At 47.0% G+C, this 24,729-nt stretch overlaps 1 protein-coding gene across 1 annotated transcript; it reads right to left on the reverse strand.

The window, feature by feature from the left end:
• Nucleotides 1-189: 189 nt before the first annotated feature.
• Nucleotides 190-24,228, reverse strand: LOC118080112 (zinc finger protein 585B-like). Its single transcript, XM_060270992.1, has 9 exons — nucleotides 24,135-24,228; nucleotides 21,906-22,035; nucleotides 21,141-21,251; nucleotides 19,001-20,472; nucleotides 15,938-16,150; nucleotides 11,417-11,543; nucleotides 10,122-10,226; nucleotides 7,177-8,358; nucleotides 190-3,931 (listed from the first exon to the last, which is right to left on the reverse strand). Exons 1-9 carry the CDS (start codon nucleotides 24,138-24,140, stop codon nucleotides 3,741-3,743), a joined length of 3,537 nt encoding a protein of 1,178 aa, XP_060126975.1. The 5' UTR covers nucleotides 24,141-24,228; the 3' UTR covers nucleotides 190-3,740.
• Between the last annotated feature and the right edge of the window lie 501 nt (nucleotides 24,229-24,729).

Raw genomic sequence — 24,729 nt, forward strand, 5'->3', positions numbered from 1 at the left:
GCTGGAATAAGGAGACAAAATACATAAACACAGGCCTGCCGGTTCAGACCAAATGCCGATCCAGTCAAGCCTCCTGTTCTCACAGTAGCCAACCAGTTCGTTGCCTCTGAGAATAATAGAATTTTGGGGTTGGAAGGGACCGCAAGGGTCATCTAGTCCAACCCCAAAATGAAAGTGTGGGTGGGGGACAACAATTGTAGAATCACAGAACTGTGGAATGATAGAATAGCCTGCAAGCAGAACAAGTAATGATTCCCAACTTCTGATACATAAGTAATGATTCCCAACTTCTTCTTACTCGTACCAGAGTATGATTGTGTTCCATAAACATGCTTTTAACAGTGAGTCCATAAGTGACTGTGGAGGCCAATTCTGGATCCACACGTCCTTCCACAGTGGGGACATAGGTTTCCGGGCAACAGTTGACCACGGTGAGGGTTTGTCAAGCGTGTCTTCCTCTTAGCACGCTTCTCCCTTTCATCCCGAGTTCGGGCGTCTTCAAAATTCATGACACCTTTGGTAAAGGCTGTTCTCCAATTGGAGCGCTCTCAGGCCAGTGTTTCCCAGTTGTCAGTGTTTATACATTTTTTTAGATTTGCCTTGAGAGAGTCTCTGAACCTTCTTTGTTGACCACCAGCAATATGTTTTCCATTTTTAAGTTCGGAATAGAGTAGTTGCTTTGGAATACAATCATCAGGCATCCGCACAACATGACCAGTCCAACAAAGTTGATGTCGAAGAATCGTATAGAATCGTGAAAAAAGGCACTTAAAAAAAAAGAACACACCTGGAGCCCAGTTGTAGCAAACCAAGGAATATATTTATTAAAGGCAGGGAAAGCAGGTGGATTGGATAAATGTAATAATACAAAGCAAATGGTATACAGTTACACGTTGAAGCAAAAGTCAAAGTGTTTTCTAGGATGCAGAAGCTACCTAGCAGTGTGACTGACCCTTGAGGTCCAGGTCTCTCAATCAGCATAAAGATGGGGTGGGAAACTCGAGGCCCTTCATTGGACTCTCACCCATCAGCCCTCGCTAGCCCAGTCATTGGTGGGGGGTGATGGGTTTTGTAGTGTAGCAACATCCCAAGGTCAACAAGTCGCCCAACCCTGACATAAAGGCAACCATGGAAAACCTTCCCAGCTGAGTGACCATCAGCCCACCAAAGGTCCTGACTGCAAAGTGCCTTATCAGGCTGCCCCCCCCAACCCAATTTAGTACAGCTACTCCTCTGCCAGAGCAAAGGAATTTCTTCAATCACACTCCAGATTCCACCTTCCCTCCATGGAGCCCAAAACAATATATGCTCCATGGTGGAACTACCTTGCATGTTAAAGCCCCCCCCCCGTTCAAGCCCCCCCCCCAGGTAAGACAGGGGGATATTCTGTGTCTGAAACCCTGGGGTTTGGCTGCCAGTCAGTGTAGGCATTACTGAGCTAGATGGACCAACGGTCTGACTTTGATATAAGGCAGCTAGCTTCCTATCTTCCTAAATGATCCCTGCGGGCGTACATTTACCCATGAGAAAGCAGGCAGCTAAAATATGCCCTGGCAGACTGAAAATGGGCCACTGCCGACTGATTAATCTTCCGATTGTATTGCTTCTAGCTGAACCCTGCAAACAACATGCGTTCCCACTTGTTTCCCATCAACACAACCCCAGCTCTTGCGTGGGTTCTTTATTAACGACGAGTCAATCGATTCGCACAGGGCTTGTTTTCATTGCATGGCTTTTTCAGATGAGGAGTGCCCTCCCCCTCCCCCCTGCCTTTGGTAGAACTAGACCTGCTTTGCAGGAAGAAGCTGCCGGGTTCAATCCTCACTCAGCATCTCCTGTCAAAAGCAGGACCAGGTGACAACTGACAGGAAAGACCTCTGGAGAGCTGCTGCTGCCAGTCAGGGCAGACAACACTGGGTTAGGTAGACCAATGAGCTGGCTTCGTATGAGGCAGCTTCACCTGTCCACATTTTATTTTGCAGAATCGCAGAGTTGGAAGGAACCCCAAGGGTCATCCAGTCCAACCCCCACCAATGCAGGAATATTTTGTCCCCTGTGGGGCTCGAACCCACGGCCCCGAGATGAACAATCTCACGCTCTACCCAACCGAGCTGGTCCAGTTATACATAGGTACTTTCCCCTCGTTTCAAATTGCCATCAAAGAGGTGGGGTGCTTTGGTGCTCCGAACACTCTCAATACATTCTGCTGATCCCCTGCTATCCAAACACCTCCCCACGTTAAGATGCTCTCTGCTGGACCACATCAATGGTCATTCTAGCATCCAGCATCCGACAGCGGCCAACCAGATGTCTCCTGCTTCTAAAAACCCACAAGCAGGTCAATAAGGCAATAGGCGTCTCTTGCTGTAGGCTGGAAAGGCTACAATACCCATGCAGGGCCTTCACCTATTTGTCTTGTGGTAGCGAATTCCATCATTTAGCTGTGCTTTTGTGTGCATAAATACTTAAGAACAGAAGGAGGGTGCTGCTGCATCCAGCCAGCGGCCCATTTAGTCCAGCATCCTGTTCTCACAGCAGCCAATCAGATGCCTCTGGGAAGCCTGAAAGCAGGAAGAGTGTGCAATGGCACTCATCCTACTTGTGGTTTCCAGCCAACTGGTATTCAGAGGCACTGTGCCTCTGTCCTCAAAGTTAATATACAGCCATCATGACTAGCAGCCACTGATAGCCTTTTCCTCCACGAATCTGGCCTTGTTTGTCCTGAACATTCCATCCTTCTGCTTCATTGGGTGACATCTGGTTCTAGAATTATGGGGTGGGAGACTTTTTCCTGTACCATGCATGATTTTATAACCCTCAATCCATGATTCCCCTTAATCTCATTTCCCCCAAACTAAAAAAAAAAAAAAGTGCAGCAGCTATGGGCTTCCCTTGTAGGGTAGCTGCTATCACCTTCCGATAATTTCTTCTCTTCGCTCTCTCCATCCTTTTTGAGATGTGACCAGAATTGCACACTGCACTGTATACCGTATCCAAACCTTTTGGGGGAGATTGCAAAGTGTACCATTTGGAGCTGAGGCACATTTGCCTCGCAAATTAAGCTCTCTCTGACATTTGATGCCAAGTAATAAATATGCAATGTCAATATCTGATGCCAGGTCGTATCTGAAAGCTGTTACTTGAAAGCATTTCAAAGACGACATGCAGAAGTATTAGTGTTTGAAAGCGGGCATGCAATAGCATTCATATTTGACTATATTTGTTAGCTAACATGCAAAGTTTTTTTATGATTTCACTAAATTTGACAGATGGCATGCAATGGCATTTAGTATTTAAGCACATTTAAGTAACTGGCATTCAAAACATTCATATTTAATCACTGGCATGCAATAGTGTTTACTATAATCTGGTAAGTTGGAATGGAATGGTATGTAGTGTTTGATAATAGTCATGCAACAGTGTTTACTACCTACCAGTATTTAATAGCTGACATGCAATGGTATTTAGTTTATGACTATTTTAAAGCTGCTAGCTTTTGGGATTTTATATTTGAGACCTTATAAAAAAAATGAAACAATCAAAGAGACTGTCTAATGAAAAGTCTGAAGCAACCATATTTTGTGGTCGATTTTCAAAATGTGTTGCAAAAAGCTTGTTTCAGCTTTAGTGTCATTTGCTCTGACCACATTCGGACTGTGATGTCGCCTCAGTCTGTCATCAAAGAGAACTGACTGCCATAGGCCAGTGCTTTCTTCCGACAAATGCTTGGCCATCCTAGGTCAAGGGATCTCCAAGTTTTCTCCTTCTGTGTGAACACCTTCACTCTGACCCAGAGACCCTTGGAGGCCGAGCCACTTCCCAGCTGCAAGCCATTCATACAGTTTGTTTTCCTGCACAGATTCCCCGGCATCACACCCCAAGGCTTGGTTCGTCAACAAAATGTTCTCCACGCACTGGGCCAGAGGGTAGCCTGGAATGAGAATAATTGCAGGCTGAGATCACATGAGGAACGAAGGGGAATTATAAAATGACAGTCGCCCACAAGAGCAATGAACTAAACTGAAGGACGGAAGGACCACAGAACCCTAACCTTACATTCATACTCTCATAATGTACCCCCACCCACTTCTCCCTCTAACAGTGAACTCAGGTGGTTGAGTTTGGATGGAAAACAGGTCCACAAAAAAATAAGGTTGTGGTTACTACATTTTCTTGGGGGAAACCTCAGTTCTCCTCCTGGAAACAGTGCTTGTATATGGAAGAAGAGGTGATCTCAGCAGCTAGAATCGCTTTTTACAATACACTGTAATGCTGGTTACATCCAAAACCAGGCTAATGTTGGCACTCGCTACATAGAGCTGCACAGAGCTCAGAAATTTCATCAGGTACAAAATGCAACAGACGGCAGCTTGACCTCATCACGCCAATTTACCTTCGGTTACTATTTGTTTCCAGGCTCAATTTAAAGTACCCATCTTAAATGCTCTGAATGGTTTGGGACCAGGTTATCGGAAGGATCACCTACCTACCTAGACTTGAAGATTCACCTCTGGAGCCCTGGCTGACCACAAAGGTTGATCATTCTGGGATCAGGGATGTGACCTTTTCAGTTGTGGCCCCGACAACTTGTGGATCTCCCTCCCTGAAGATCTCCACTTGGTTACCTCTTTTGTGGCCTTTAAGCCGACCCCAAACACTTCTGGGTTCTTGTTTTTTACTCCACCAAGCTTTTTAATGTTTTTTTGATTAGCATCCTATACAGTGGTACCTCAGTTTAAGAACGATTTGGTTTACGAACTCCGCAAAACTGGAAAGAGTGTCCCGGTTTGAGAACTTTACCTCAGTCTGAGAATGGAATCCGAATGGTAGAAGGGCACCAGTGGGGGGAAGCCTTGTTAGGGAAAGCGCGCCTCGGTTTAAGTACGGTTTTGGTTTAAAAACGGACTTCCAGAAGGGATTAAGTTTGTAAACCGAGGTACCACTGTACATGATTTTATCTCATGCAACACCATTATACGTTATTTGTTCATCTGCTTTTGGGGAAAGCCGTCTTGCAAGGTGTTGCCTGAAAAGGAGGCGTAGAAATAAATATAACACTCAATGAAATATTAACAATAATAGGCAGCAAGAAACCCATTACATGCTGGCTTGAAATAGGGGAGATGGGGCCATAGCTCAGTGTTTAGAGCAACTGCTTTGCATGCAGAAGGTTGCAGGTTCAATCCACAACATCTGCAGGTAGGGCTGAGAGAGACCTCAGTCTGAAACCCTGGAGAGCTGCTGAAGGAACGTCTCCACCCCCATCCTCCACCCCACTGAGGTCCAGCTCCAAAGGCCTTCTGGCAGTTCCCTCACTGCGAGAAGCGAGGTTACAGGGAACCAGGCAGAGGCCCTTCTCGGTAGTGGCCCCTTCAGATGTCAAGGAAATAAACAACTATCTGACTTTTGGAAGACATCTGCAGGCAGCCCTGTTTAGGGGAGTTTTTAATGTTTGATGTTTTTATATCTGTTGGAGGCCGCCCAGCGTGGCTGGGGCAACCCAGGCAGATAGGCAAGATACAAATAAAATTATTATTTTTAAAAAACGGAGCTAGATGAAGCACTGGTCTGGCTCCGTATAATGCAGCTTCCCAACTTCAATGAAGAAAACATACACGAAAAGAATAAATAAAATATGGGGCACCTCGCCCAGATGGGGATTCACTGGCACCAAGTTAGCGTTTCCATCACTGCGAATATTTAAGGCCTTATATAATCCTGTCCAGACCCTTGAAATTCATCATCTGAGGTCCATCCCTCCATGCCACTTCCAAAGGAGGTGCAGAAGACGGCAATGAGAGATGGAGCCTTCTCTGTAGTAGCTCCCAATTTCTGGAATGTTCTCCTCAGGGAGTCTTGCCAGGCACCCATTCTGCAATCATTTCACCACCAGGAAAAGACTCCCCCCCCCAAAGCCTATGGGCGGTGCCGACAACTGAATCTTTTTTAAAATTTCGACTAGGTTTTAATGCATTTGTGTATTTTCATTATCCTGGCAAATCGTTTCGGGGTGGGAAGTGAAATATCCATTCAAGGATCCGAAACCTGCCCTTTGTTTAACCTGTTAAATCTGTAATGATAAACTGGATTTGGGGCATAATATTCAACTTTCAGATTCGGAAAGGTTATGGAAAATGGATTTGAAATTTTCAGCATGTTGTACGCTGAAAGAAAATTATATGAAAATGACGTACCGGTGGTATTTTACTCCTAGTAAGTTAGCAAAAAATGTATAAGACAAAGTACAAATATCTGCTGGAAATGTAAAGAAAAAGGAGGCAGCTTCTACCATATGTGGTGGACGTGTAAGGTAATAAAAGCTTTATGGGAAATGATATATAATGAATTGGAAAAAAATATTTAAAATAACTTTTGCTAAAAAAAAACCCAGAAGCTTTATTATTAGGAATTGTAGGTACCAATCTTCCAAAGGACCAGAGAAGACTTTTTACGTATGTGACAACAACCACACAGATGCTACTAGTCCAGAGGTGGAAAGGAGACGAAGTCCCTATTAGAGAAGAATAGCAAACTAAGCTGTTGTATTATGCCAAAATGGCAAAACTGACCAGAAAGCTCAGGAACCAAGAAGAACAAAACTTCAATAAAGAATGGGGGAAATTTATAATTTATTTAGGAGAACACTGTAAGCAGAAGAAAACATTAGCAGGAATGCAATAGCACTCGTAAGGTAGCAAATACTACAGACAAATGGAGAGACTGTGAAATAATATGCAGTTGAAAAGGATAACAATAGGACCCATGCAAGGGATGCTGGGAAGTCCAGAGATTCAGAAAAATCTCTAAATATGGATATGTAATTGGTAATGTTATACAGTAATACCTCTGCGAACGTCCGCCCTGTCGACCGTTCATTTTGGCAACCGTCTGCAGCAAACCTGAACGGGTTACTTCTGGGTTTGCTGCTCGCGCATGCACAGAAGTGCTAAATTGCACTTCGTGCATGCGCAGAAGTGCAAACCGCTCTGTGTGCGTGCACAGAGCAGCACTTTGTTGTGAGTCCCTTTTGTTGAGCGTCCGGGGCTCTGGAACAGATCCCGGACTCCAAACAAGGTACCTCTGCAATTCTACAGCTGTAAAATCAAATAAAAATGATTTAAAACAAACAAACAAAAACCCCAAACCTGCCCTTTGTGATAAAAAGTAGCAGCTCACCTATATGTTGCCTCTGGTGGTGAATGAGACTCCGATTGGCGCTAAACCTTTTCCCGCACTCCAAGCAGGCGTAGGGCTTCTCCCCCGTGTGGACACGCTGGTGGGTCACGAGGTGGGTGCGGTTGGCAAAGCACCGCCCGCACTCTGCGCACTTATAGGGCTTCTCGCCCGTGTGGACGCGCTGGTGTTTGACGAAAGCTGAGCGGTCGGCGAAGGCTTTCCCGCACTCCGGGCACCCGTGGGGCTTCTCGCCCGTGTGGCGCCGGTGGTGCCGGGTCAGGTGGGAAGGGGAGCCGAAACATTTCCCGCAGTCTAGGCACCGGTAGGGCTTCTCCCCTGTGTGGGTCCTCTGGTGCCTGACGAATGTCGAGCGCTCCGAAAAGCACTTCCCGCACTCGGCGCACTTGCAGGGCTTCTCCCCCGTGTGGACGCGCTGGTGGCTCACCACGTGCGACTGACGGGCGAAAGACTTGCCGCACACCAAGCATTTGTAGGGCTTCTCCCCTGTGTGCACCCTCCGGTGGCTCCCGAGGTGTTCCTGGCGGGCGAAGGTTTTCCCGCACTCGGCGCACTTGTAGGGCCGCTCCCCCGTGTGCACCCTCTGGTGCTTTGCGAAGACGGAGCGGTCGGCAAAACACTTCCCGCACTCGGGGCATTTGTAAGGTTTCTCCCCCGTGTGGACTCGCTGGTGCTTCAGGAGGTGGGACTGCTGGACGAAGCTCTTCCCGCACTCCAGGCACTTGTGGGACCTCTCCACGGCGTGGATCCTCTTGTGGCTCACGAGGGCCGACGGGTCGGCGAAGCACTTCGCACACTCCAGGCATTTGTAGGGTTTCTCCCCTGTGTGGTACCTCCGGTGGATGACGAGCTGAGACTGGCACGCAAAGTGCTTCCCGCACTCCAGGCATTTGTAAGGGGTCTCCCCCGCGTAGATTCCCTGGTGCCTGGCGAGGTGCGCTTTGCGGCCGAAGTATTTGTCGCAGACCAAGCACTTGTAAGGTTTCTCTCCGGTGTGGACAATCTGGTGGCTCATCAAGTGCGAATGGCAGCCGAAACATTTGCCACATTCCAAACACTTGTAGGGCTTCTCCCCTGTGTGGATTCTCAGGTGCCGCGTGAGATTCGGTTTCTGAGTGAAACGTTTGCCGCACACCGTGCACAAGTGCTTTTTCCGAGGGTTATCTGCACAGAAAGAGAGAGATGAATCACCTGAGAAGGAGCCTCAGAAAGCATATGGACAGACTACAGAGGTGAGATTGTTGTACACAGATACAGATACAGTGCTACCTGCTATGCAGGAATCTATATATATAAAAATGTAAAAGGTCCATGTTGGTGTGTAACAACTTTTCTCTGAAACCGCTTGACCGATTGCGTCGAAATTTTGACACAAGGTCACATGCGAATGTGCGAGTGTCCACATACTGTTTGCGTAGACAGATGTCACACCTGGGCCACGTAAAAAACCCCAATCCCCGTGTTCCAGAACTCACAAATCACCCTAAAGTGCACGCTGGGAGCACAGATGTTGCAAAACAGGGCCCTCTAGTGGCGGCTACACTGGTACTGTGGGACAGGGATGACCCACAGCAACGCGTGGCCGGGCCAGCTAGTGGTTGATAAAATTTTCTGATTTAGCTGAGATGGCCAAGGTAATGGGCTTAATTAGAGAAAAATCACTACATTGGTACCTTGGTTTACAACCATAATCCATGCTGGAGGTCTGGTTGTAAACCAAAACAGGTTGTAACCCAAGGCGTGCTTTCAACAAAGGGGCCTCCCCCCCCCCAAATTGGTTGTAATCCATAAAAAATGGGTTGTAATCCAAAAAAAGGGACATGCATTTCCGGGTTTGACGTGGTTGCAATCCAAAACGGTTGTAATCCAAAGCGGTTGCAAACCAAGGTACCACTGTATTGACATTTATTAAGGACTAGAAACTTCTTTTGGATTTTTTGCATGTAAGAGAAAATGAACTTGTAACTTCTGGATTTGTTGAAGATAGAAAAAATAGTGGCATATAGAAAATAGAAAAGTTGGATGTTTCAAGAAGGCAAGAACTTTAAAAAAGAATCGGAAAAGTTTATAATTTATCTACAAGACCACTGTAAGCAAGTTAAAACATTAGTAGGATTTTAACCACACTTGCAAAGTAACAGAAAGTATGGATAATTCAGAAGGATATAAACTTGGATAAGTATTGATATGCAGTTGTAAATCTTATTATTAGGACCCATGAAAGGGATGGGGGGAAGCCAGGAGATTCAGAGTAATCTTGATACAGTATTTGGCTTTTGAATGGTTTTTTTTTGTATGTTTATATATTTTTAAATCAAACAAAAAAAAGAAAAGTTGGATGTTAATACTATGTTTAGCTGCAGGACAGAGATCCAGAAGTCTTTTTGATTTTGTTCATTTTCTTTTCCTTCTCTCTCTCATTTCCCCCTTTCTCTTCCTTTTTTGCTTCTTCTGAATGAACGTAACGACGAGGAAAAAGGCAGCTGTACCATTTCTCATGCGGGCGGCGCTGTGGGTTAAACCACTGAGCCTCTAGGGCTTGCCGATCAGAAGGTCGGCGGTTCGAATCCGGTCCCAGCTCCTGCCAACCCAGCAGTTCGAAAGCACATCAAAGTGCAAGTAGATAAATATGTACCGCTCCGGCGGGAAGGTAAACGGTGTTTCCGTGCACTGCTCTGGTTCGCCAGAAGCGGCTTTGTCATGCTGGCCACATGACCCGGAAGCTGTACGCCGGCTCCCTCGGCCAATAACGCGAGGTGAGCGCCGCAACCCCAGAGTCGCCCGCGACTGGACCTAATGGTCAGGGGTCCCTTTACCTTTTTACCATTTCTCACAGCGAGATTAGAGCCATCAGCAAATTGGAAGAGTACGCATAGCCAAGACCAGGGCTGCCAACACCCTTCGCCGGGCTCAAACCAGTGCCTCACCTGAGCTGGTGTCGAAGAGCTTCCTTCCATCCGGAGAATCTGGCACACAGGGCTCGTCTCCTTGTTCCAGGCGGCAGATGAGGCCAGGCTTAGGGGCTGGGTATCCTTCTCAGGAAGAGAAGAGGAATGGTGAGGACGGTTTTCCGGTGTTTTGGATGCTGGGAGTTGTTAGGAGTCCCCTATTCCCCTCAGAAAGCTGCTCTTCTGTGAGGGGTTTAACACTTCACCCCTCATTCCCAGGGAACTCTGGGAATTGTAGCTCTGCAAGGGGAACAGGGGTCTCCTCACGACTCTCAGCCCCCTTAACGCACCCATACTTCCCAGGATTCTTAGGGGGAAGCCATGGCAGATGGCCATCCAACCTCTGCTTAAAAACCTCGAAGGTAGGATATTCCAAGGGTGGGCGGGGCCAGGGGAAAAAGTGGGTGGAGCAACACATCTACATTTTATATTGGGAATGAATTGCACAGTATTGTCTCTCTCTCTCTCTCTCTACACACACACACACACAAAAAAAACACACACACACAAAAATCCCTCCTTCCAGGTAAGCAAAAAATAAAAACAATAGCAGGATTAATGTAACAACCTGCAGTTTTATAAGGGTATATATTTACAGTAGATAAATAAATGAGCAAGTTAAATGAACTTGCGATATGCTGAAGGTATTAAAAAATAAATTTATGGAATCGCAGAAAGAGGGAGGAAGGAAGTCAAATTTGAAAACGTTAAATTGATTGTAAAACTAATGAAATGTAGAAATTTGGGGAGGGGGAAATAAAATAAAAAAACATTTTAAAAAAGGAAGCAAGGGTCTCTCTCAGGGTTCAAGGATTATTCTTATTACAAATGTTAATTAATTTATTAATAGTATTTGCATGCCAGCCAGGAAAAGACAACACACTCTTTCTGATTTTATGTTGTGAGACCTACAGGTATAGGGTGGTATACACCGGTAAATTTAATAAAATAAAAGTAAAAGCAGGGATATCGTGCGGTGTGGCCTTAGAAGAGTTCTGAGGGCCATACAGAGGCAACTGGAGGGCCACATTTGGCCCCTGAGCCTGACGTTCCCCACCCCTGACATAACTAAATCTGAAGGAAGGAAGCAACTTCCCTAACGCAGAAATTACTGGGGAGACGGGGGAAGGATTTTACATACATACATCTGACATTTTGAAGCCACCTTTGCCATCCTCCTGCCCCTCCAGTGTTTTGGATCCCATCTCCCATCAGCCCTGGCCAGTAGTGACAGCCTTTGCACACCTAGCCCAAGGAAGAAGGAAGTTCCTTACCCAAGGAGGCCACATTCCCGTAATTCTCTATCATGACTTCCTTGTACAAAGCTCGTTGGTTGGGGTCCAGCAGAGCCCACTGCTCCTTCGAGAAATACACGGCCACATCCTCAAAAGTCACCAGGCTCTGCAAGAACACAAAGGATTGTTGCTCCGTCTCCTGCACTTGGCAGAAACACTTTCTCGCCAGCTCTGAAACAGGGGTGGGGATTCCCCCCCCCAAAAAAAATGCTTTTTGGGATTCCCATCATCGCCAGCCAACATTTCCAATGGTCAGGGCTGATATAGCACCAACAACAACTGGAGGGCCACGGATTCCCCAGCCCTGCTTGTATAATAATCGTGGCCAGAAAGTCAGAAAGAGAACTCTCCCCCTGAGAAGATGTTTCGATAAAAGCGTCTTGCATGCATGCTTGAAACATTAGGAACACAATTCACAGCTTTGTTTTAACTGTGCAAACTCCACAGAAATGAGGGAGTTCCACAGTGGCACATTTGCAAAGTTACCGTTCTTTTCCATGGGATTCTTCTCCAAACAACACATCTGAGGTACTTTTGGGGGTTTGGTCCACTTAAAAGACATTGCTCTTGCAAAAGTGGTTCGTTTGCCATTAACTCTTGCTTTTGTCTCTAAAACATATCTGCAGCAAGTTCAGGGGAAAACTCCTCGGCAAGTTCTTGAACTTTTAAAAGCCGGGGTGGTGAACCTGCCTCTCTCCAGATGACCGTCATGCAGAAACTGATAGGAGTTGGAGTAGAACATCTGCAAAACCTCAGGTTCCCCATCTCTGCTTTTAAGAAGACATTTAGCTCTTTTGGAGGTATTTTTTAAAAACGAATGGATGGCTTTGGGGCAGAAGCTGTGCAAGGCTCCGGGAGACTGCTGGCAGAGTAAGATTTTCTTCTGGCTTGTGACTCATTCAACTCTTAACAAAAGTTCCTCATTTCCTTATTGGAAATTATATATTGTGCACAGATGTTTGCTTACTTCCAAGAAGGTGTCATTTACTGTCAGTCACTGGGATTCTGAGCTTAGCGCCTCTTACTTTATTTGCTTGCTTTTCAGCAAAGTGTGCTAAAACTGCCACTGGCCCCTGCCTATTTTCTGAATATAAAAGGAAGTGTTACAAAGAAGTCAAAGGACAAGTAATTGGACTTTTACAACACAACCCTACGCATATTTACTCACAAGTAGCTCCCACTGATTTCAACGAGGCTTTATCGCAGGCACCCCCAAACTTGGCCCTCCAGATGTTTTGGGACTACAATTCCCATCATCTCTGACCACTAGTCCTGTTAGCTGGGAGTTGAGGTCCCAAAACATCTGGAGGGACGAGTTTGGGAGTGCCTGCTTTATTGCATGTAAAACGCAAATGTGTGTTTGCAGTTATTTGCTTTCTGTATTTCTTGGTATAGGACACAGAAGCTGAAGGTCTTGTTCTATCACAGGCTAAGTCAACATTTAAAGACTCACCAAACTTCCATAACATCAATGATATATATATATATATATATATGCCATTCTGCTAGATGAAAGGAACCATACTCAGCACACTGAAGCAGGATTTTTTTAAAAAATGGTTTAATATTACATTGTTTTATTTTACAAACAACAAACAGCAACAAAACTAACAAGACTTCCACTTCCATTCATGATGAGACAGACGGCGGTTAAAGTCAGCCAACTGGGAGAGTCAATAGAACTGGCTCTTTAGCTTTTAATCAAAATTAAAGTTCAGCAAATGACACGTTAAAGTATTAGCGGCTGACCGAGGCAGGAAGGGCTTGTGATATTTGGCAAGCCCCTTCCTTACAGCGATCACATTGTGATCCCACTTCGCAGATAATATCTTCCTGCTAAGCTGTCAAAACCTAGAGGACTCTGGCAAATCATTTTTATTGAAAGTAGAATTTGAAATCAATAGGTAATTAGGGTAACACAAGAATTGGCTCGCCGGATCAAACTCAGAATTACGTTCCATGATTGGCAGCAGATCTCCAGGGTTTCAGGCAGGGAGTCTCTCCCAGCCCTACTTGGAGATTTTGGGGATTAAGCCTGTAACCTTCTACACATGCAAAGCCGATGTTCTAACACTGAGTCCGTTGGACCATTCCCTAAATATGCAATTGCAGGGACTTTGCCTCCCCGCTTCCTACAGGAAAGAATGCTCTGCTCTTAACTGCTAGCGCTCTCTCTCTCTTTTAATTCATTAAATATATATCCTTCCCTTCCTCCCAAAGTTGCTTGGGAATGCAGAGGAGGCACGCTCGGGTCTTGGCCATCAGCCAGGGAATCAAATGTCGCTGGCAGGCTTCACCTCCTGCCACCTGGCAAGTGCATCCTACCAAAAGGGAGACGGACGGGCCAGTGGGCAGAACAGTTGCTCCAAGGCTTTGCTTTCCTCTTCCCTCCACATCCTTCATCCTTTTGTGCCATGCCTACTTGATTGTGAGCCTGCAATTAAGGATGGTCTTATCTTTTCATATATGCACAGTACAGTCACACCTTGGTTTTCAAACAGCTTAGTTCTCGAACGTTTTGGCTCCTGAACGCTGCAAACCTGGAAGTGAGTGTTCTGGTTTGCGAACTATTTTTGGAAGCCGAACATCCGATGGGGCTTCTGGGGTTTCCAATTGGCTGCAGGATTCCATTCAAGGTACGACTGTATATACATACTCTATAGAAGTGTTAAATAACACCCCCATTGTGTGCATTCCTGGGTACCAGGCAATTGAAAGTATACTGTTTCTCAACATGGACGTCCTCCTCTTAGCAATCATGGTAGTTGTTAAATCTTGAATTTTTCAAAAAAATTTTTTTTAAGGAGATGTAATCTAGCAGATATGAACTATCAAGTCTCAGCACCAACACCCAGAATTTTTGGGCAGCTGATAGTGCCCTGGGCCTCTTCTTTCCTTCCCCACCGCCGCCCAGTGCTCCAAAACAAGGTGCACCCAACCAGGTCCAGGGAAGCCATCATTTCGAATCCTGCCATTATTCCACCACAGCACCACTTCTCAGCATGGTGGGAACTTAAAATGCTGCTCGCTGCAAAGAGAAAACCAGCACAACGCAGGCAGAAGGCTAAGTCAGAACCTGTCTGAGTGCTACACTAGTTTTCTGTTTGCAGGATGTTTTCCCTTGGGGGAAGCATTCAGAAGCTGCCAAGCACAATCACAGCTGCAGTCTAAACTCTACCATGCCACCTCATTTTGCTGCACAAAACATACGACACAGTCTTGAGAACTGGTCCCGTGAGCATGGTGTCACAAAGGCACTGAACTGAAGTGACTTCTTTAAGGTTGCAAACTGACTCGGGCTCCAGTCCCAACAATTAAAGAGGGCCTTAAATCCAAGTAAACCTTTTCCTGATTGCTCTACAGGTATAACACACTTTCAAAAGGGTTTGGCACTTTACAGCAGGACTAGAGAACCTGTAGTACCTGTATTGTAGGACTACAACTCCCATCATCCCCAACAATTGGCTATGCTGGCTGGAGAAGGCTGGGAGTTGCTGTCCAAAACGTGCATTGCTACAGTAGAGAGGTCCCTGCCCCTAGAGCCATACAATCTAAACCTGGACAGAGAAACAAGAAAAAAAATTCCAGAGATCTATGCCTGTTTTGTTTTCACACCACTGCGGCAGAGATATTCACGATGATGCAGAGATTTCTCTCTCTTTTTTACGATGTTGTCATCAGCAGGCAAAGATACGAGACGCCGGACAAAGTGTGCTCTAACCCACAAAAGCTTATGGTCCTTAAGGCGCCTATGAGAGTCTGTCTGAGTTATGATCGGAGGGTAGCGCTGGGGAACTTGCACGCACACATCATGAGGGTACATGCCTCCAAGCACGGCTTTTATAGCACTGCAGCGCCAGCAGGGACCACATCAGTCACACACACAAAATTATGATGCAGCAAACAGCCAAGGACGCAAGAGCTTTCTCTCTCTCTCTCTCTCTGTTTGTGTGTGAGGTAGACCCGAGACTTCAGCATGCAAAATCCCGAGGATCTGAGTCTCAGGTACCACATCAAAGCGCTGGCTCCGTGGCTTAAAAGATAAATAAAGGAAACCATGCAATGACAGCAGATAGACATACGTAAATAGACAGACACATAATATATCAGCTGCTTCTGTTTTTCTAGTTTTCCTGCTGCTTTTTTCCAAACTAAGACAGAAGCACTTTCAGGAACTGCAAGGACCTGAGGTTTATCTTTTCCCCGCCATTTTAAGAGGTTATATTTGGTCTCTTTCCGCCCCCCCCCTGCTTTTCTGCCTCTCCTTCTCCGCACACCCAGACACACACACACCCCTTCCCAAGTGCACAAGCGGATGCCAAGCTCAGCCCCTTCCTTTCCCCCTCTGGGTCTATGAAAAAGGGTGGAGAGGAAACCCAAGCAGACAAAGGAGACACCCCCCTCCCACTCCCCCAAGTTGCAAGAAACATTACCCACCCACCCCAAAAGCCCCTCGCCCACCCGCTCTCAGTTAATGCACTCCCCCCCCCCACTTTTTACCTGCATTTGCAAAAGGTGAGTTTCAGGCGCTCCTCCGGACAGTTTCCGGCTCTTGCAACTCAACTCACTGACGCCCCCCCCCCCCCACCTTTCTGTCCTGGGGATGCTGCGCTCACGCTCTTCCCCACGCCCCTTTTCCAGCTCAGCCAATCCCTCGGCTCCTTCGCGCCCGTCGCTCCCATCTCGGCCAATCCAATGTCGGGATATTCCGGACTCGTACCGTGGAGGGAAATGGAGGCGGGGGCTAAGAGCCCAGTGGCTGCTGGGAATCGTAGTCTTTGTCCCCCTCCCCTCCAGCTGGTGCCCAGCGCCGCCCTTACCCTGCGCTTGTGAGACTTGGGTTGTTGCTTTTTAGTTTTTAACCTGTTTTTCGGCTCGCACTCTGCAGGGTTGGAAACGAATAAAATAAAATAAATATGATGCAAAAAAAAGAAAGGCACAAATACAGGATGGGAGACACCTGACTTGAGAGCAGTACATGGGAAAAGGATCTAGGAGTCTTGGTAGACCACAAACTTGACATGAGTCAGCAGTGTGATGCAGCAGCTAAAAAAGCCAATGCAATTCTGGGCTGCATCAATAGGAGTATAGTGTCTAGATAAAGGGAAGTAATAGTACCACTGTATTCTGCTCTGGTCAGACCTCACCTGGAGTACTGTGTCCAGTTCTGGGCACCACAGTTCAAGAAGGATACTGACAAGCTGGAACGTGTCCAGAAGAGGACAACCAAAAAGGTCAAAGGCCTGAAACGATGCCTTATGAGGAACAGCTTAGGGAGCTTGGTATGTTTAGCCTGGAGAAGAGAAGGTTAAGGGGTGGTATGATAGCCATGTTCAAATATATTAAAGGATGTCATATAAAGGAGGGAGAAAGGTTGTTTTCTGCTGCTCTAGAGAAGCGGACATGGAGCAATGGATTCAAACTACAAGAAAGAAGATTCCACCTAAACGTTAGGAAGAACTTCCTGACAGTAAGAGCTGTTCAGCAGTGGAATTTGCTACCAAGGAGTGTGGTGGAGTCTCCTTCTTTGGAGGTCTTTAAGCAGAGGCTTGTCAGGCATATGTCAAGAATGCTTTGATAGTGTTTCCTGCTTGGCAGGGTGTTGGACTGGATGGCCCTTGTGGTCTCTTCCAACTCTATGGTTCTATGATTCGATGAACGTAACATTTTAAAACTGCAGCAGATGAAAACAAAATCCAAAACAGGAACAGCCTATGCATTTGTGTTCTGGTGCAAAATCACTGGCTTTTTTTTGGGGGGGGGAATTCAGCCATTAGGTTCCCTCCACACACACAAAAATGCTGATGCCCTTTTTTCTCAGGCTGCTTCCAGATGGTTTTATTTTTTAATGATGTTTTTAATAAGGATTTCTATTTTTAAAACAAGCTATAGCAACAAAACAGAAAATATTTAAGTTTGCAGTCTGAAGGTGGCTGATATTCAAGACCAGAGGCCACCTGATCTCTAGGAATGAACCTAGCAGGTGTTGTGTGGGTGGGTGGAATTGGTGGCAAGAAAGGATGGCAAGTGTGGCAGGAAGATGCAAGGACAACCAAAGTCACATTTAAACATTTCAGTGTAGCATGGGTATACAACCAGAAACAGCAACCACAACTCTCTTCAAGAACATTGGCTGTTCTTCCACGACATACTGTTGTGAACAGGAGTTCTCAACTCTGACAAATCGGGTCCTCCCTAACCAGAGGGCACATGTTGCGGTGTGGCCTGGCAACCAAGCCCTGTGTTGTTGGTAGGAACGTTTGGATGGCCACAACACTCTATTGGAAGTCCCTCGATGCGGGGTGCAATCAGACCAATGGGATGCCAGCTAAATTCTATCGAGGGACCTCTATAAAAGCCCATGCACATGTCCCTGAGCTTCCTCTTTGGGGCCAGTGCATCGAAACACCCGCCCACCTCTCCCTATATTTAGGGCTTGCACGCATGACCTTGCTATGCCGTCGTGTGTCGTTGGGACAGGGGCACGGCAGGATTTCCCCCCACTTGGCTGATTGGCTGGTGCCATTTGGGTTTCACCTGCCATCATAGCTGCCAAGTTTTCCCTTTTCTCGCGAGGAAGCCTATTCAGCATAAGGGAAAATCCCTTTAAAAAAGGGATAACTTGGCAGCTATGCCTGCCATGTAGCAAATCATCACAACTTGTAAGGTTGCGGATAGGCTCTGGTTCAGGTGATAGGGGTGGCAGAACGCTCTAGCCATCCCTGTGCGATGGGTGTTCTGTTAAAGGAATCCTGGGACTCTTTGGTTGGTCAACCCTGAGAGGGGTTGTGCCCTGAGCCTGAGTCCAGGGGGGCATCTGGCTGGTGGACTGGTATGATCCCGCCTTCCACTTTGCCGGGTGTTCACCCAAGGCTGACCTATGGTGTGCCCTGCGTCAGCGCTGCCTGCAAGGGTGCAGGGAGCTAGTCGAACCAGAGCCTATGCAACCACTCACTTGATTGTAATCAATAAAGTTGTGGCCTAAATTCTGCCAAAAACCAAACCAAAAAATTGAGTCTTGTCTGAATTTATTTGGGGGTGGTTAAAAGGTCTACACACGCAAATATGAAAGATCAGGAAAAAGGAAGGAGATGAGAGTTTGCCTCAAATCCGACCTACTACAAATGCAATTAGCCAGCAAAAGCAAGCTCACACCTCTCACTGAGTTTGCATACCTACTTAGGTAAGGTGCATATGTAAGAGGCTCATTCATGATTATCTTTTGGGAATGATTCATGTTCTTATGTAGCTGCATTGCTTCATACTTGCTGGGTGTTCCACAATCACATTATAAAATAGCTGTGCCCTATGTTGTAAATCAAGTTGTTTCTTTTCCTTTTCCAACAAAAAAATTGGTGCGGCCCAGAGCCATTTTTTTATTCTGAAAGTATGGCCCAGAGATGATAATAATAATTTATTATTTATACCCCGCCCATCTGGCTGGGTTTCCCCAGCCACTCTGGGCGGCTTCCAACCGAATATTAAAAACAATACACAATGACAGTATTAAATGACAATACAACAGAGAAAAAACCTTGAGAGCCGCCGCTTGCTCTATCGTATGGGGAAAGGCTTGGAACAGTCATAATAATTCTCATCCATGTGGGCTCTCTCGTGGCAGATGAGGGCTGACGTCGATGGGAAACATTCGCCGCACATCAAACACGTATACGGTTTGTCAGTCGCACAGGTCCTCTGATGCCTCATAAGGTCTGAACTTTGAACAAAACATTTATGGCATTTCAAGCATTTGTGGGTTCTCTCGCCTGGGTGAACTCTCTGGTGCTTTGCCAGGGTGGAGGGATCAGCAAAACACTTCCCACACTCCGGACACTTGAAGGGCTTTTCTCCTGTGTGGACTTGCTGGTGTCTCTTGAACGGCTTTTGGGAAGCGAAGCCTTTCCCGCACTCCGCGCACTTGTAGGGCTTCTCTCCCGTGTGGACCCTCCGGTGCGTAGCAAACGTGGAAGAATCGGCAAAACGTTTCCCGCAGTCTGAACACGTAAAGGGCCTCTCCCTCGTGTGGGATCTCTGGTGCCTCGCAAAGACTGCTCTGCGGGCAAAACGTTTCCCGCACTCTGCGCACTCAAAGGGTTTCTCTCCTGTGTGGACTCTGCGGTGCGTGGCGAGCGCAGAGGAATAAGCGAAGCATTTCTCACACTCGGAACACCTGAAGGGTTTCTCTTTCGTGTGCACCCTCTGGTGGTTTGCGAGTTCCGGCTTGCGAGCGAAAAGCTTCCCGCATTTTAAACATGGAAAGGGTTTCTCCCCAGTGTGCACTCGCTGGTGGTTCCCGAGCTGCGACTTCCACGTAAAGCATTTCCCGCACTCTGAGCACTTGTGAGGCTTCTCCCCTGGGTGGATTTTCCTGTGCGTCACAAAGGCTGTGGAATAAGCAAAGCCTTTCCCACACTCCAAGCACTTGTAGGGGTACTCCCTCGTGTGGACTTTCTGGTGGGTGACGAGCACCGACTTGTGAGAAAAGCGCTTCCCGCATTCGGTGCACATGAAAGGCTTCTCTCCGGTGTGGCTTCTCCTGTGTTCTCCGACCTGAGATTTCCAAGCGAAACACTTCCCGCAGTCTAAGCATTTATAGGGTTTCTCTCCTGTGTGGACCCGCTGGTGGTCGGCGAGTTTTGACTTCTGGACAAAGCACCTCCCGCACAAAGCACACTTATACGGGTACCTGCCTGTGTGGGCCGTCTGGTGAATCACGAAATAGGATTTGTGAGAAAAGCGCTTCCCGCACTCCGCACAGCCATAGGGCTTCTCTCCCGTGTGGATTTTCCGGTGGCTCGTGAGGTTTGATTTGGTGGCACAGCGTTTCCCGCACTCGGAGCACTTATAGGGCTTCTCCCCCGTGTGGACTCTCTGGTGGATCGTGAACTTTGATTTCTCAGCAAAGCACTTTCCACACTCCAAGCACTCGTGGGCTTTCTTTCCTGTACAGAGATCCTGACATCTGGCAATGCTTGACTTCTGAACAGGATATCCCTCCCGAGCGGCACATGGGTGATTTCCGCTGCGCTCATCTGCTGGGGCAAAAGGCAGATAGAAATAGGATTTATTCTGGAGGAAGGAAACCTGGGAAGAAGGTTGAAAGGGGAAACTGAACCATTAAGAATGTGGCGGTACTGAAATATCAAGTAAGGAAGCGGCATGAAAACACCTCCCTCTTTCATCCCATCACCCCCAAAAACTGTGGTCATGTCCACAACACACATTTACACTGCATGGCTTCCACCAAAGAATCCTGGGAGCTCTAGTTTAAGGGTGCTGGGAACTGTAGCTCTGCCAGGGGCAAGCTGGGAAAATAGAAGAGCAAATAATTTTTTTTGTCACAAGAATTTGGGAGCTAAGGTCTTCAGCAGCCCTTGGTTTAATGCAATGTTTCCCAAACTTGGGTCTCCAGCTGTTTTTGGACTACAACTACCATCATCACCTAGCTAGCAAGACCAGTGGTCAGGGATGATGGGATTTGTAGTCCAAAAACAGCAGGAGAACCAAGTTTGGGAAACACCACGTAGTCCAAAAACATTTATAGATTAATCCAAAAACAGCAGGAGAACAAAGTTTGGGAAGTGCATCTTAACTGCCCATTTTAGAACCATGACTTGAGGTATCCCAATAATAAGTTACCGATCAGAGTCCCAAGAAATCACGAAAGAGTTTTTGGACGGTTGGCTTCCCCTGAGCCCCTCACCTGAGCTGGTGTTGGAGTTCTCAATTTCATCCAAACCCCGACAATTTGGCACCCACGGTTCTTCCCCTCGTTCCAGGTGGGAGATGAGCTCAGGTTTGGTGAATGGAAATCCTACCCAGGGAAGAAGACAGCAGAGAATGTCACAAGAGATGTGGTGAAACACATCCCAACCTCCAAAGAGGGAACCACACAACCATCGCACATAACCTGATTTACTATAAAGAACTATCTTTAGAATTGGGGTGGTCTGGCAAGAGTCTTAAATTGGACCCTGTGGCCATTGCTCCCAGACCACACCCATGATATACAATGTCAGTTAAAACTGCAGCTTAAAGCATGCTTCCGATTGTTTGTTAATTTTTCCCCTTAATGTTGGAGTTATATAATACGGAAGCCGAACACCTTTGAACTTGAACGTTTCAGCTCCCGAACGATTGAAACTCGGAAGCGATTGTTCCGGTTTTCAAACAATTTTCAGAAGCCAAACGTCCAACGCTCCTGCAGCCAATTGGAAGCTGTGCTTTGAAAGTCAAACGCTTTAGAAGTTGAATGGACTTCCGAAACAGATTCCGTTGGACTTCCAAGGTACGACTGTGTGTGTGTGTGTGTGTGTGTGTGAGATCAAGCAACTCACCCTGATTTTTTTTTAGAGAAAAGGCCAAGTGAAGAAACAAAGTGTGTCATAGATACGCAACATTTCAAACATGCAGAGATGGGCAAGTGAATTTCGAGGCTTCTTGCAGAATGATGCACCAGAATCCTTACCCAACGAGGCCACATTCCCATAATTCTCCATCATGACATCGCTGTAGAGGGCCTTTTGGTCGGCATCCAGCAGAACCCCCTGGCTCTCCGTGAAATACACGGCCACATCTTCAAAGGTCACCACCGGCCCCTGCGAGGACAGAGACCCCCCATCTCATTTCCCACAAATGTTTTCAAGAGGCTCAGGGTGCAGACCTGGAACAGGAAGCAGCAGCTGCCCCAAAAGGCACCTTGCCCCACTGACTGAGCCCAGATCTACCCACCTTCCCACATCCACGACTCTCCTCCTCTCCCGGCCCTTGATACAAAAGTTGCTTCTGGAATGTGCCACTTCAGGCTGCAGGTTGAGCAGTCTTTTCCACGCAGCACAATGCCAGTGGCAGAATGGACCGCAACACTTGGGTGACTTCTGCAAGGCCCACACCTGGCTTTTGACAGGTGAGGAGGACATGTCATGTGATTGACAGGTGAGTTGTCCCGCCCATCTGTCAAAGCTTACCCGTGAGGATGATCTTTATCTCACCCCCTAGAGAGAAAAGGCCCCCCTTGCCCAGCATTAAAGCATTGCAATTATGAGCAAACACAGCCACCAGCTGTGTTAAGAGAGTGGATTTAGGGCAGGCATAGGCAACCTTGGTTCTCCAGATGTTTTGGAACTACAACTCCCATGATCCCTAGCTAACAGGGCCAGTGGTCAGGGGTCATGGGAGTTGTAGTTCCAAAACATCTGGAGAGCCAAGGTTGCCAATGCCTGGTCTAGGGCATCAGCACTTGAAAATATGAGGTTCTGTCCAGGTTCAGAACATCAGGGGGGCTTTCTGGCCAGGTGTGTGTTGTGAGATCAATGCTGTACCTCTGCCACATGCAAATTCCACACAGTATCTACATGGCATTGCTCATATTAAAAGCACTATCTTATATTTCTCTCCTACCCACTTCCCATTTAATCCAGATTTGCCATTTCCTAAGACAACGGGCGGGGATGTGGGTGGCGCTGTGGTCTAAACCACAGAGCCTAGGGCTTGCTGATCAGAAGGTCAGTGGTTCGAATCCCCGCAACGGGGCGAGCTCCCGTTGCTCGGTCCCAGCTCCTGCCAACCTAGCAGTTTGAAAGCATGTCAAAGTGCAAGTAGATAAATAGGTACCGCTCCGGCAGGAAGGTAAACAGCGTTTCCGTGCACTGCTTTGGTTCACCAGAAGCAGCTTAGTCATGCTGGCCACATGACCTGGAAAAAGTGTCTGCAGACAAACGTCGGCTCCCTCGGCCAGTAAAGCGAGATGAGCGCCGCAACCCCAGAGTCGTCCGCGACTGGACTTAATGGTCAGGGGTCCCTTTACCTTTACCTTTAAGAAAATCCAATAAACAGCCTCGTTCCAGTATACCTGAAGGAGCGTCTCCACCCCCATTGTTCTGCCCGGACACTGAGGTCCAGTGCCGAGGGCCTTCTGGCAGTTCCCTCGCTGCGAGAAGCCAAATTACAGGGAACCAGGCAGAGGGCCTTCTCGGTAGTGGCACCAGCCCTGTGGAACACCCTCCCACCAGATGTCAAAGAGAAAAACATCTGCCAGACTTTTAGAAGACATCTGAAGGCAGACCAATGTATTTTAATATTTAATATTTTGTTTAACAGACCAATGTATTTTAATATTTTGTTGGAAGCCGCCCAGAGTGGCTGGGGAAACCCAGCCAGATGGGCGGGGTATAAATAATAAAAATTATTATTATTATTATTATTAAGCCCCGTTTGTGGTATCTAAACAACCTAATTGCAAAATTTAGCACCCACTACTGTCCCGTTCCTTTAACAACAAACACATGAGATCACATGCATGCAAGGCACCTTTAAGGGCTGGTTTGATTTTATTTATTAAAAAAACTACGAAGAAGAAGAAGAAGATCAGGAAAGCTCTTTCAGGAATTACAGCGGTCTGAACGTTTATCTCTTTTTTTTCTTTTCTCTATCCACACCTCCTCCCCCCCCCTCCGCCATTTTTAGAGGTCACATTTGGTCTTTTCTTATCCTTTCCCTCTCTTCCCAAGTACATAAAGTGAAGCAAAATGCAGCTGCTTCCTATTCCCTTCTGGATCGAAAAGCAAAATAAATAAAATAAAATCAATGTTGGGGACCCATCAAACAAAGGGAGGAGTCAGCCCCATTTCCCCATGCTATGCAAATATAAAACAGCTCCTCGCACACTCCTTCCCACTGATGCATTTTCCACCCTTACCTCCATTTAGGACCCGGGAGATAAATATATTCTTCTTTCCCGCAGTTTCTTGCTCTTGCGAACTCAGAGAATCCCCACCTGGCTCTGTTGTCCTGGGTGGAATGTTGCGCTCTGACGTCTCCCGCCCCCTTTCCCCATCTCAGCCAATCACTCGGCACCTTCGCCCGCCTTTCAAGCCAATGGAACGTCGGGCAGGCCTCATTCCCAATGGCTGCTGGGAAATGTAGTCTTTTTTTCTTGTTCCTCCAGGGCAACATTTTCGCAGTAAACTCGGTCCTCCAGATGTTTTGGGACTACAGCTCCCATCATCCCTAGCTAACAGGACCGGTGGTCAGGGATGATGGGAGTTGTAGTCCCAAAACATCTGGAGGGCAAAGTTTGGGGATGCCTGGACTTGAGGGTGTTCGCAGACGGGGACCAGAGTGCTCTGCGCTGCAATATTTTGTTGCTGGCCTTGCTTCAAACAAGCTATAAACAAGCTATAGCTTAGGGCCCCACTCTCTTGAGGTCCCCCCAAAAAAATCAAAGGAAAAAAGCAACTTGATGTACATTTCCAAAATATAAGATAAAAGGCAAATAAAATACAACCTACATT

Source organism: Zootoca vivipara, chromosome 2 (genome assembly GCF_963506605.1).
Source record: "Zootoca vivipara chromosome 2, rZooViv1.1, whole genome shotgun sequence".
NCBI classification, from domain to species: domain Eukaryota; kingdom Metazoa; phylum Chordata; class Lepidosauria; order Squamata; family Lacertidae; genus Zootoca; species Zootoca vivipara.

Bases quoted from the DNA above. Each gene is read 5' to 3' on its own strand.
- LOC118080112 (XM_060270992.1), bottom strand. The intron at 21,252-21,905 runs GTAAGGATTCTG...TTCCCTGGGTAG, and splicing joins TGGGAATGTGGCCTCGTTGG to GATTTCCATTCACCAAACCT. The intron at 3,932-7,176 runs GTGAGCTGCTAC...TTCTCATTCCAG, and splicing joins CCACCAGAGGCAACATATAG to GCTACCCTCTGGCCCAGTGC.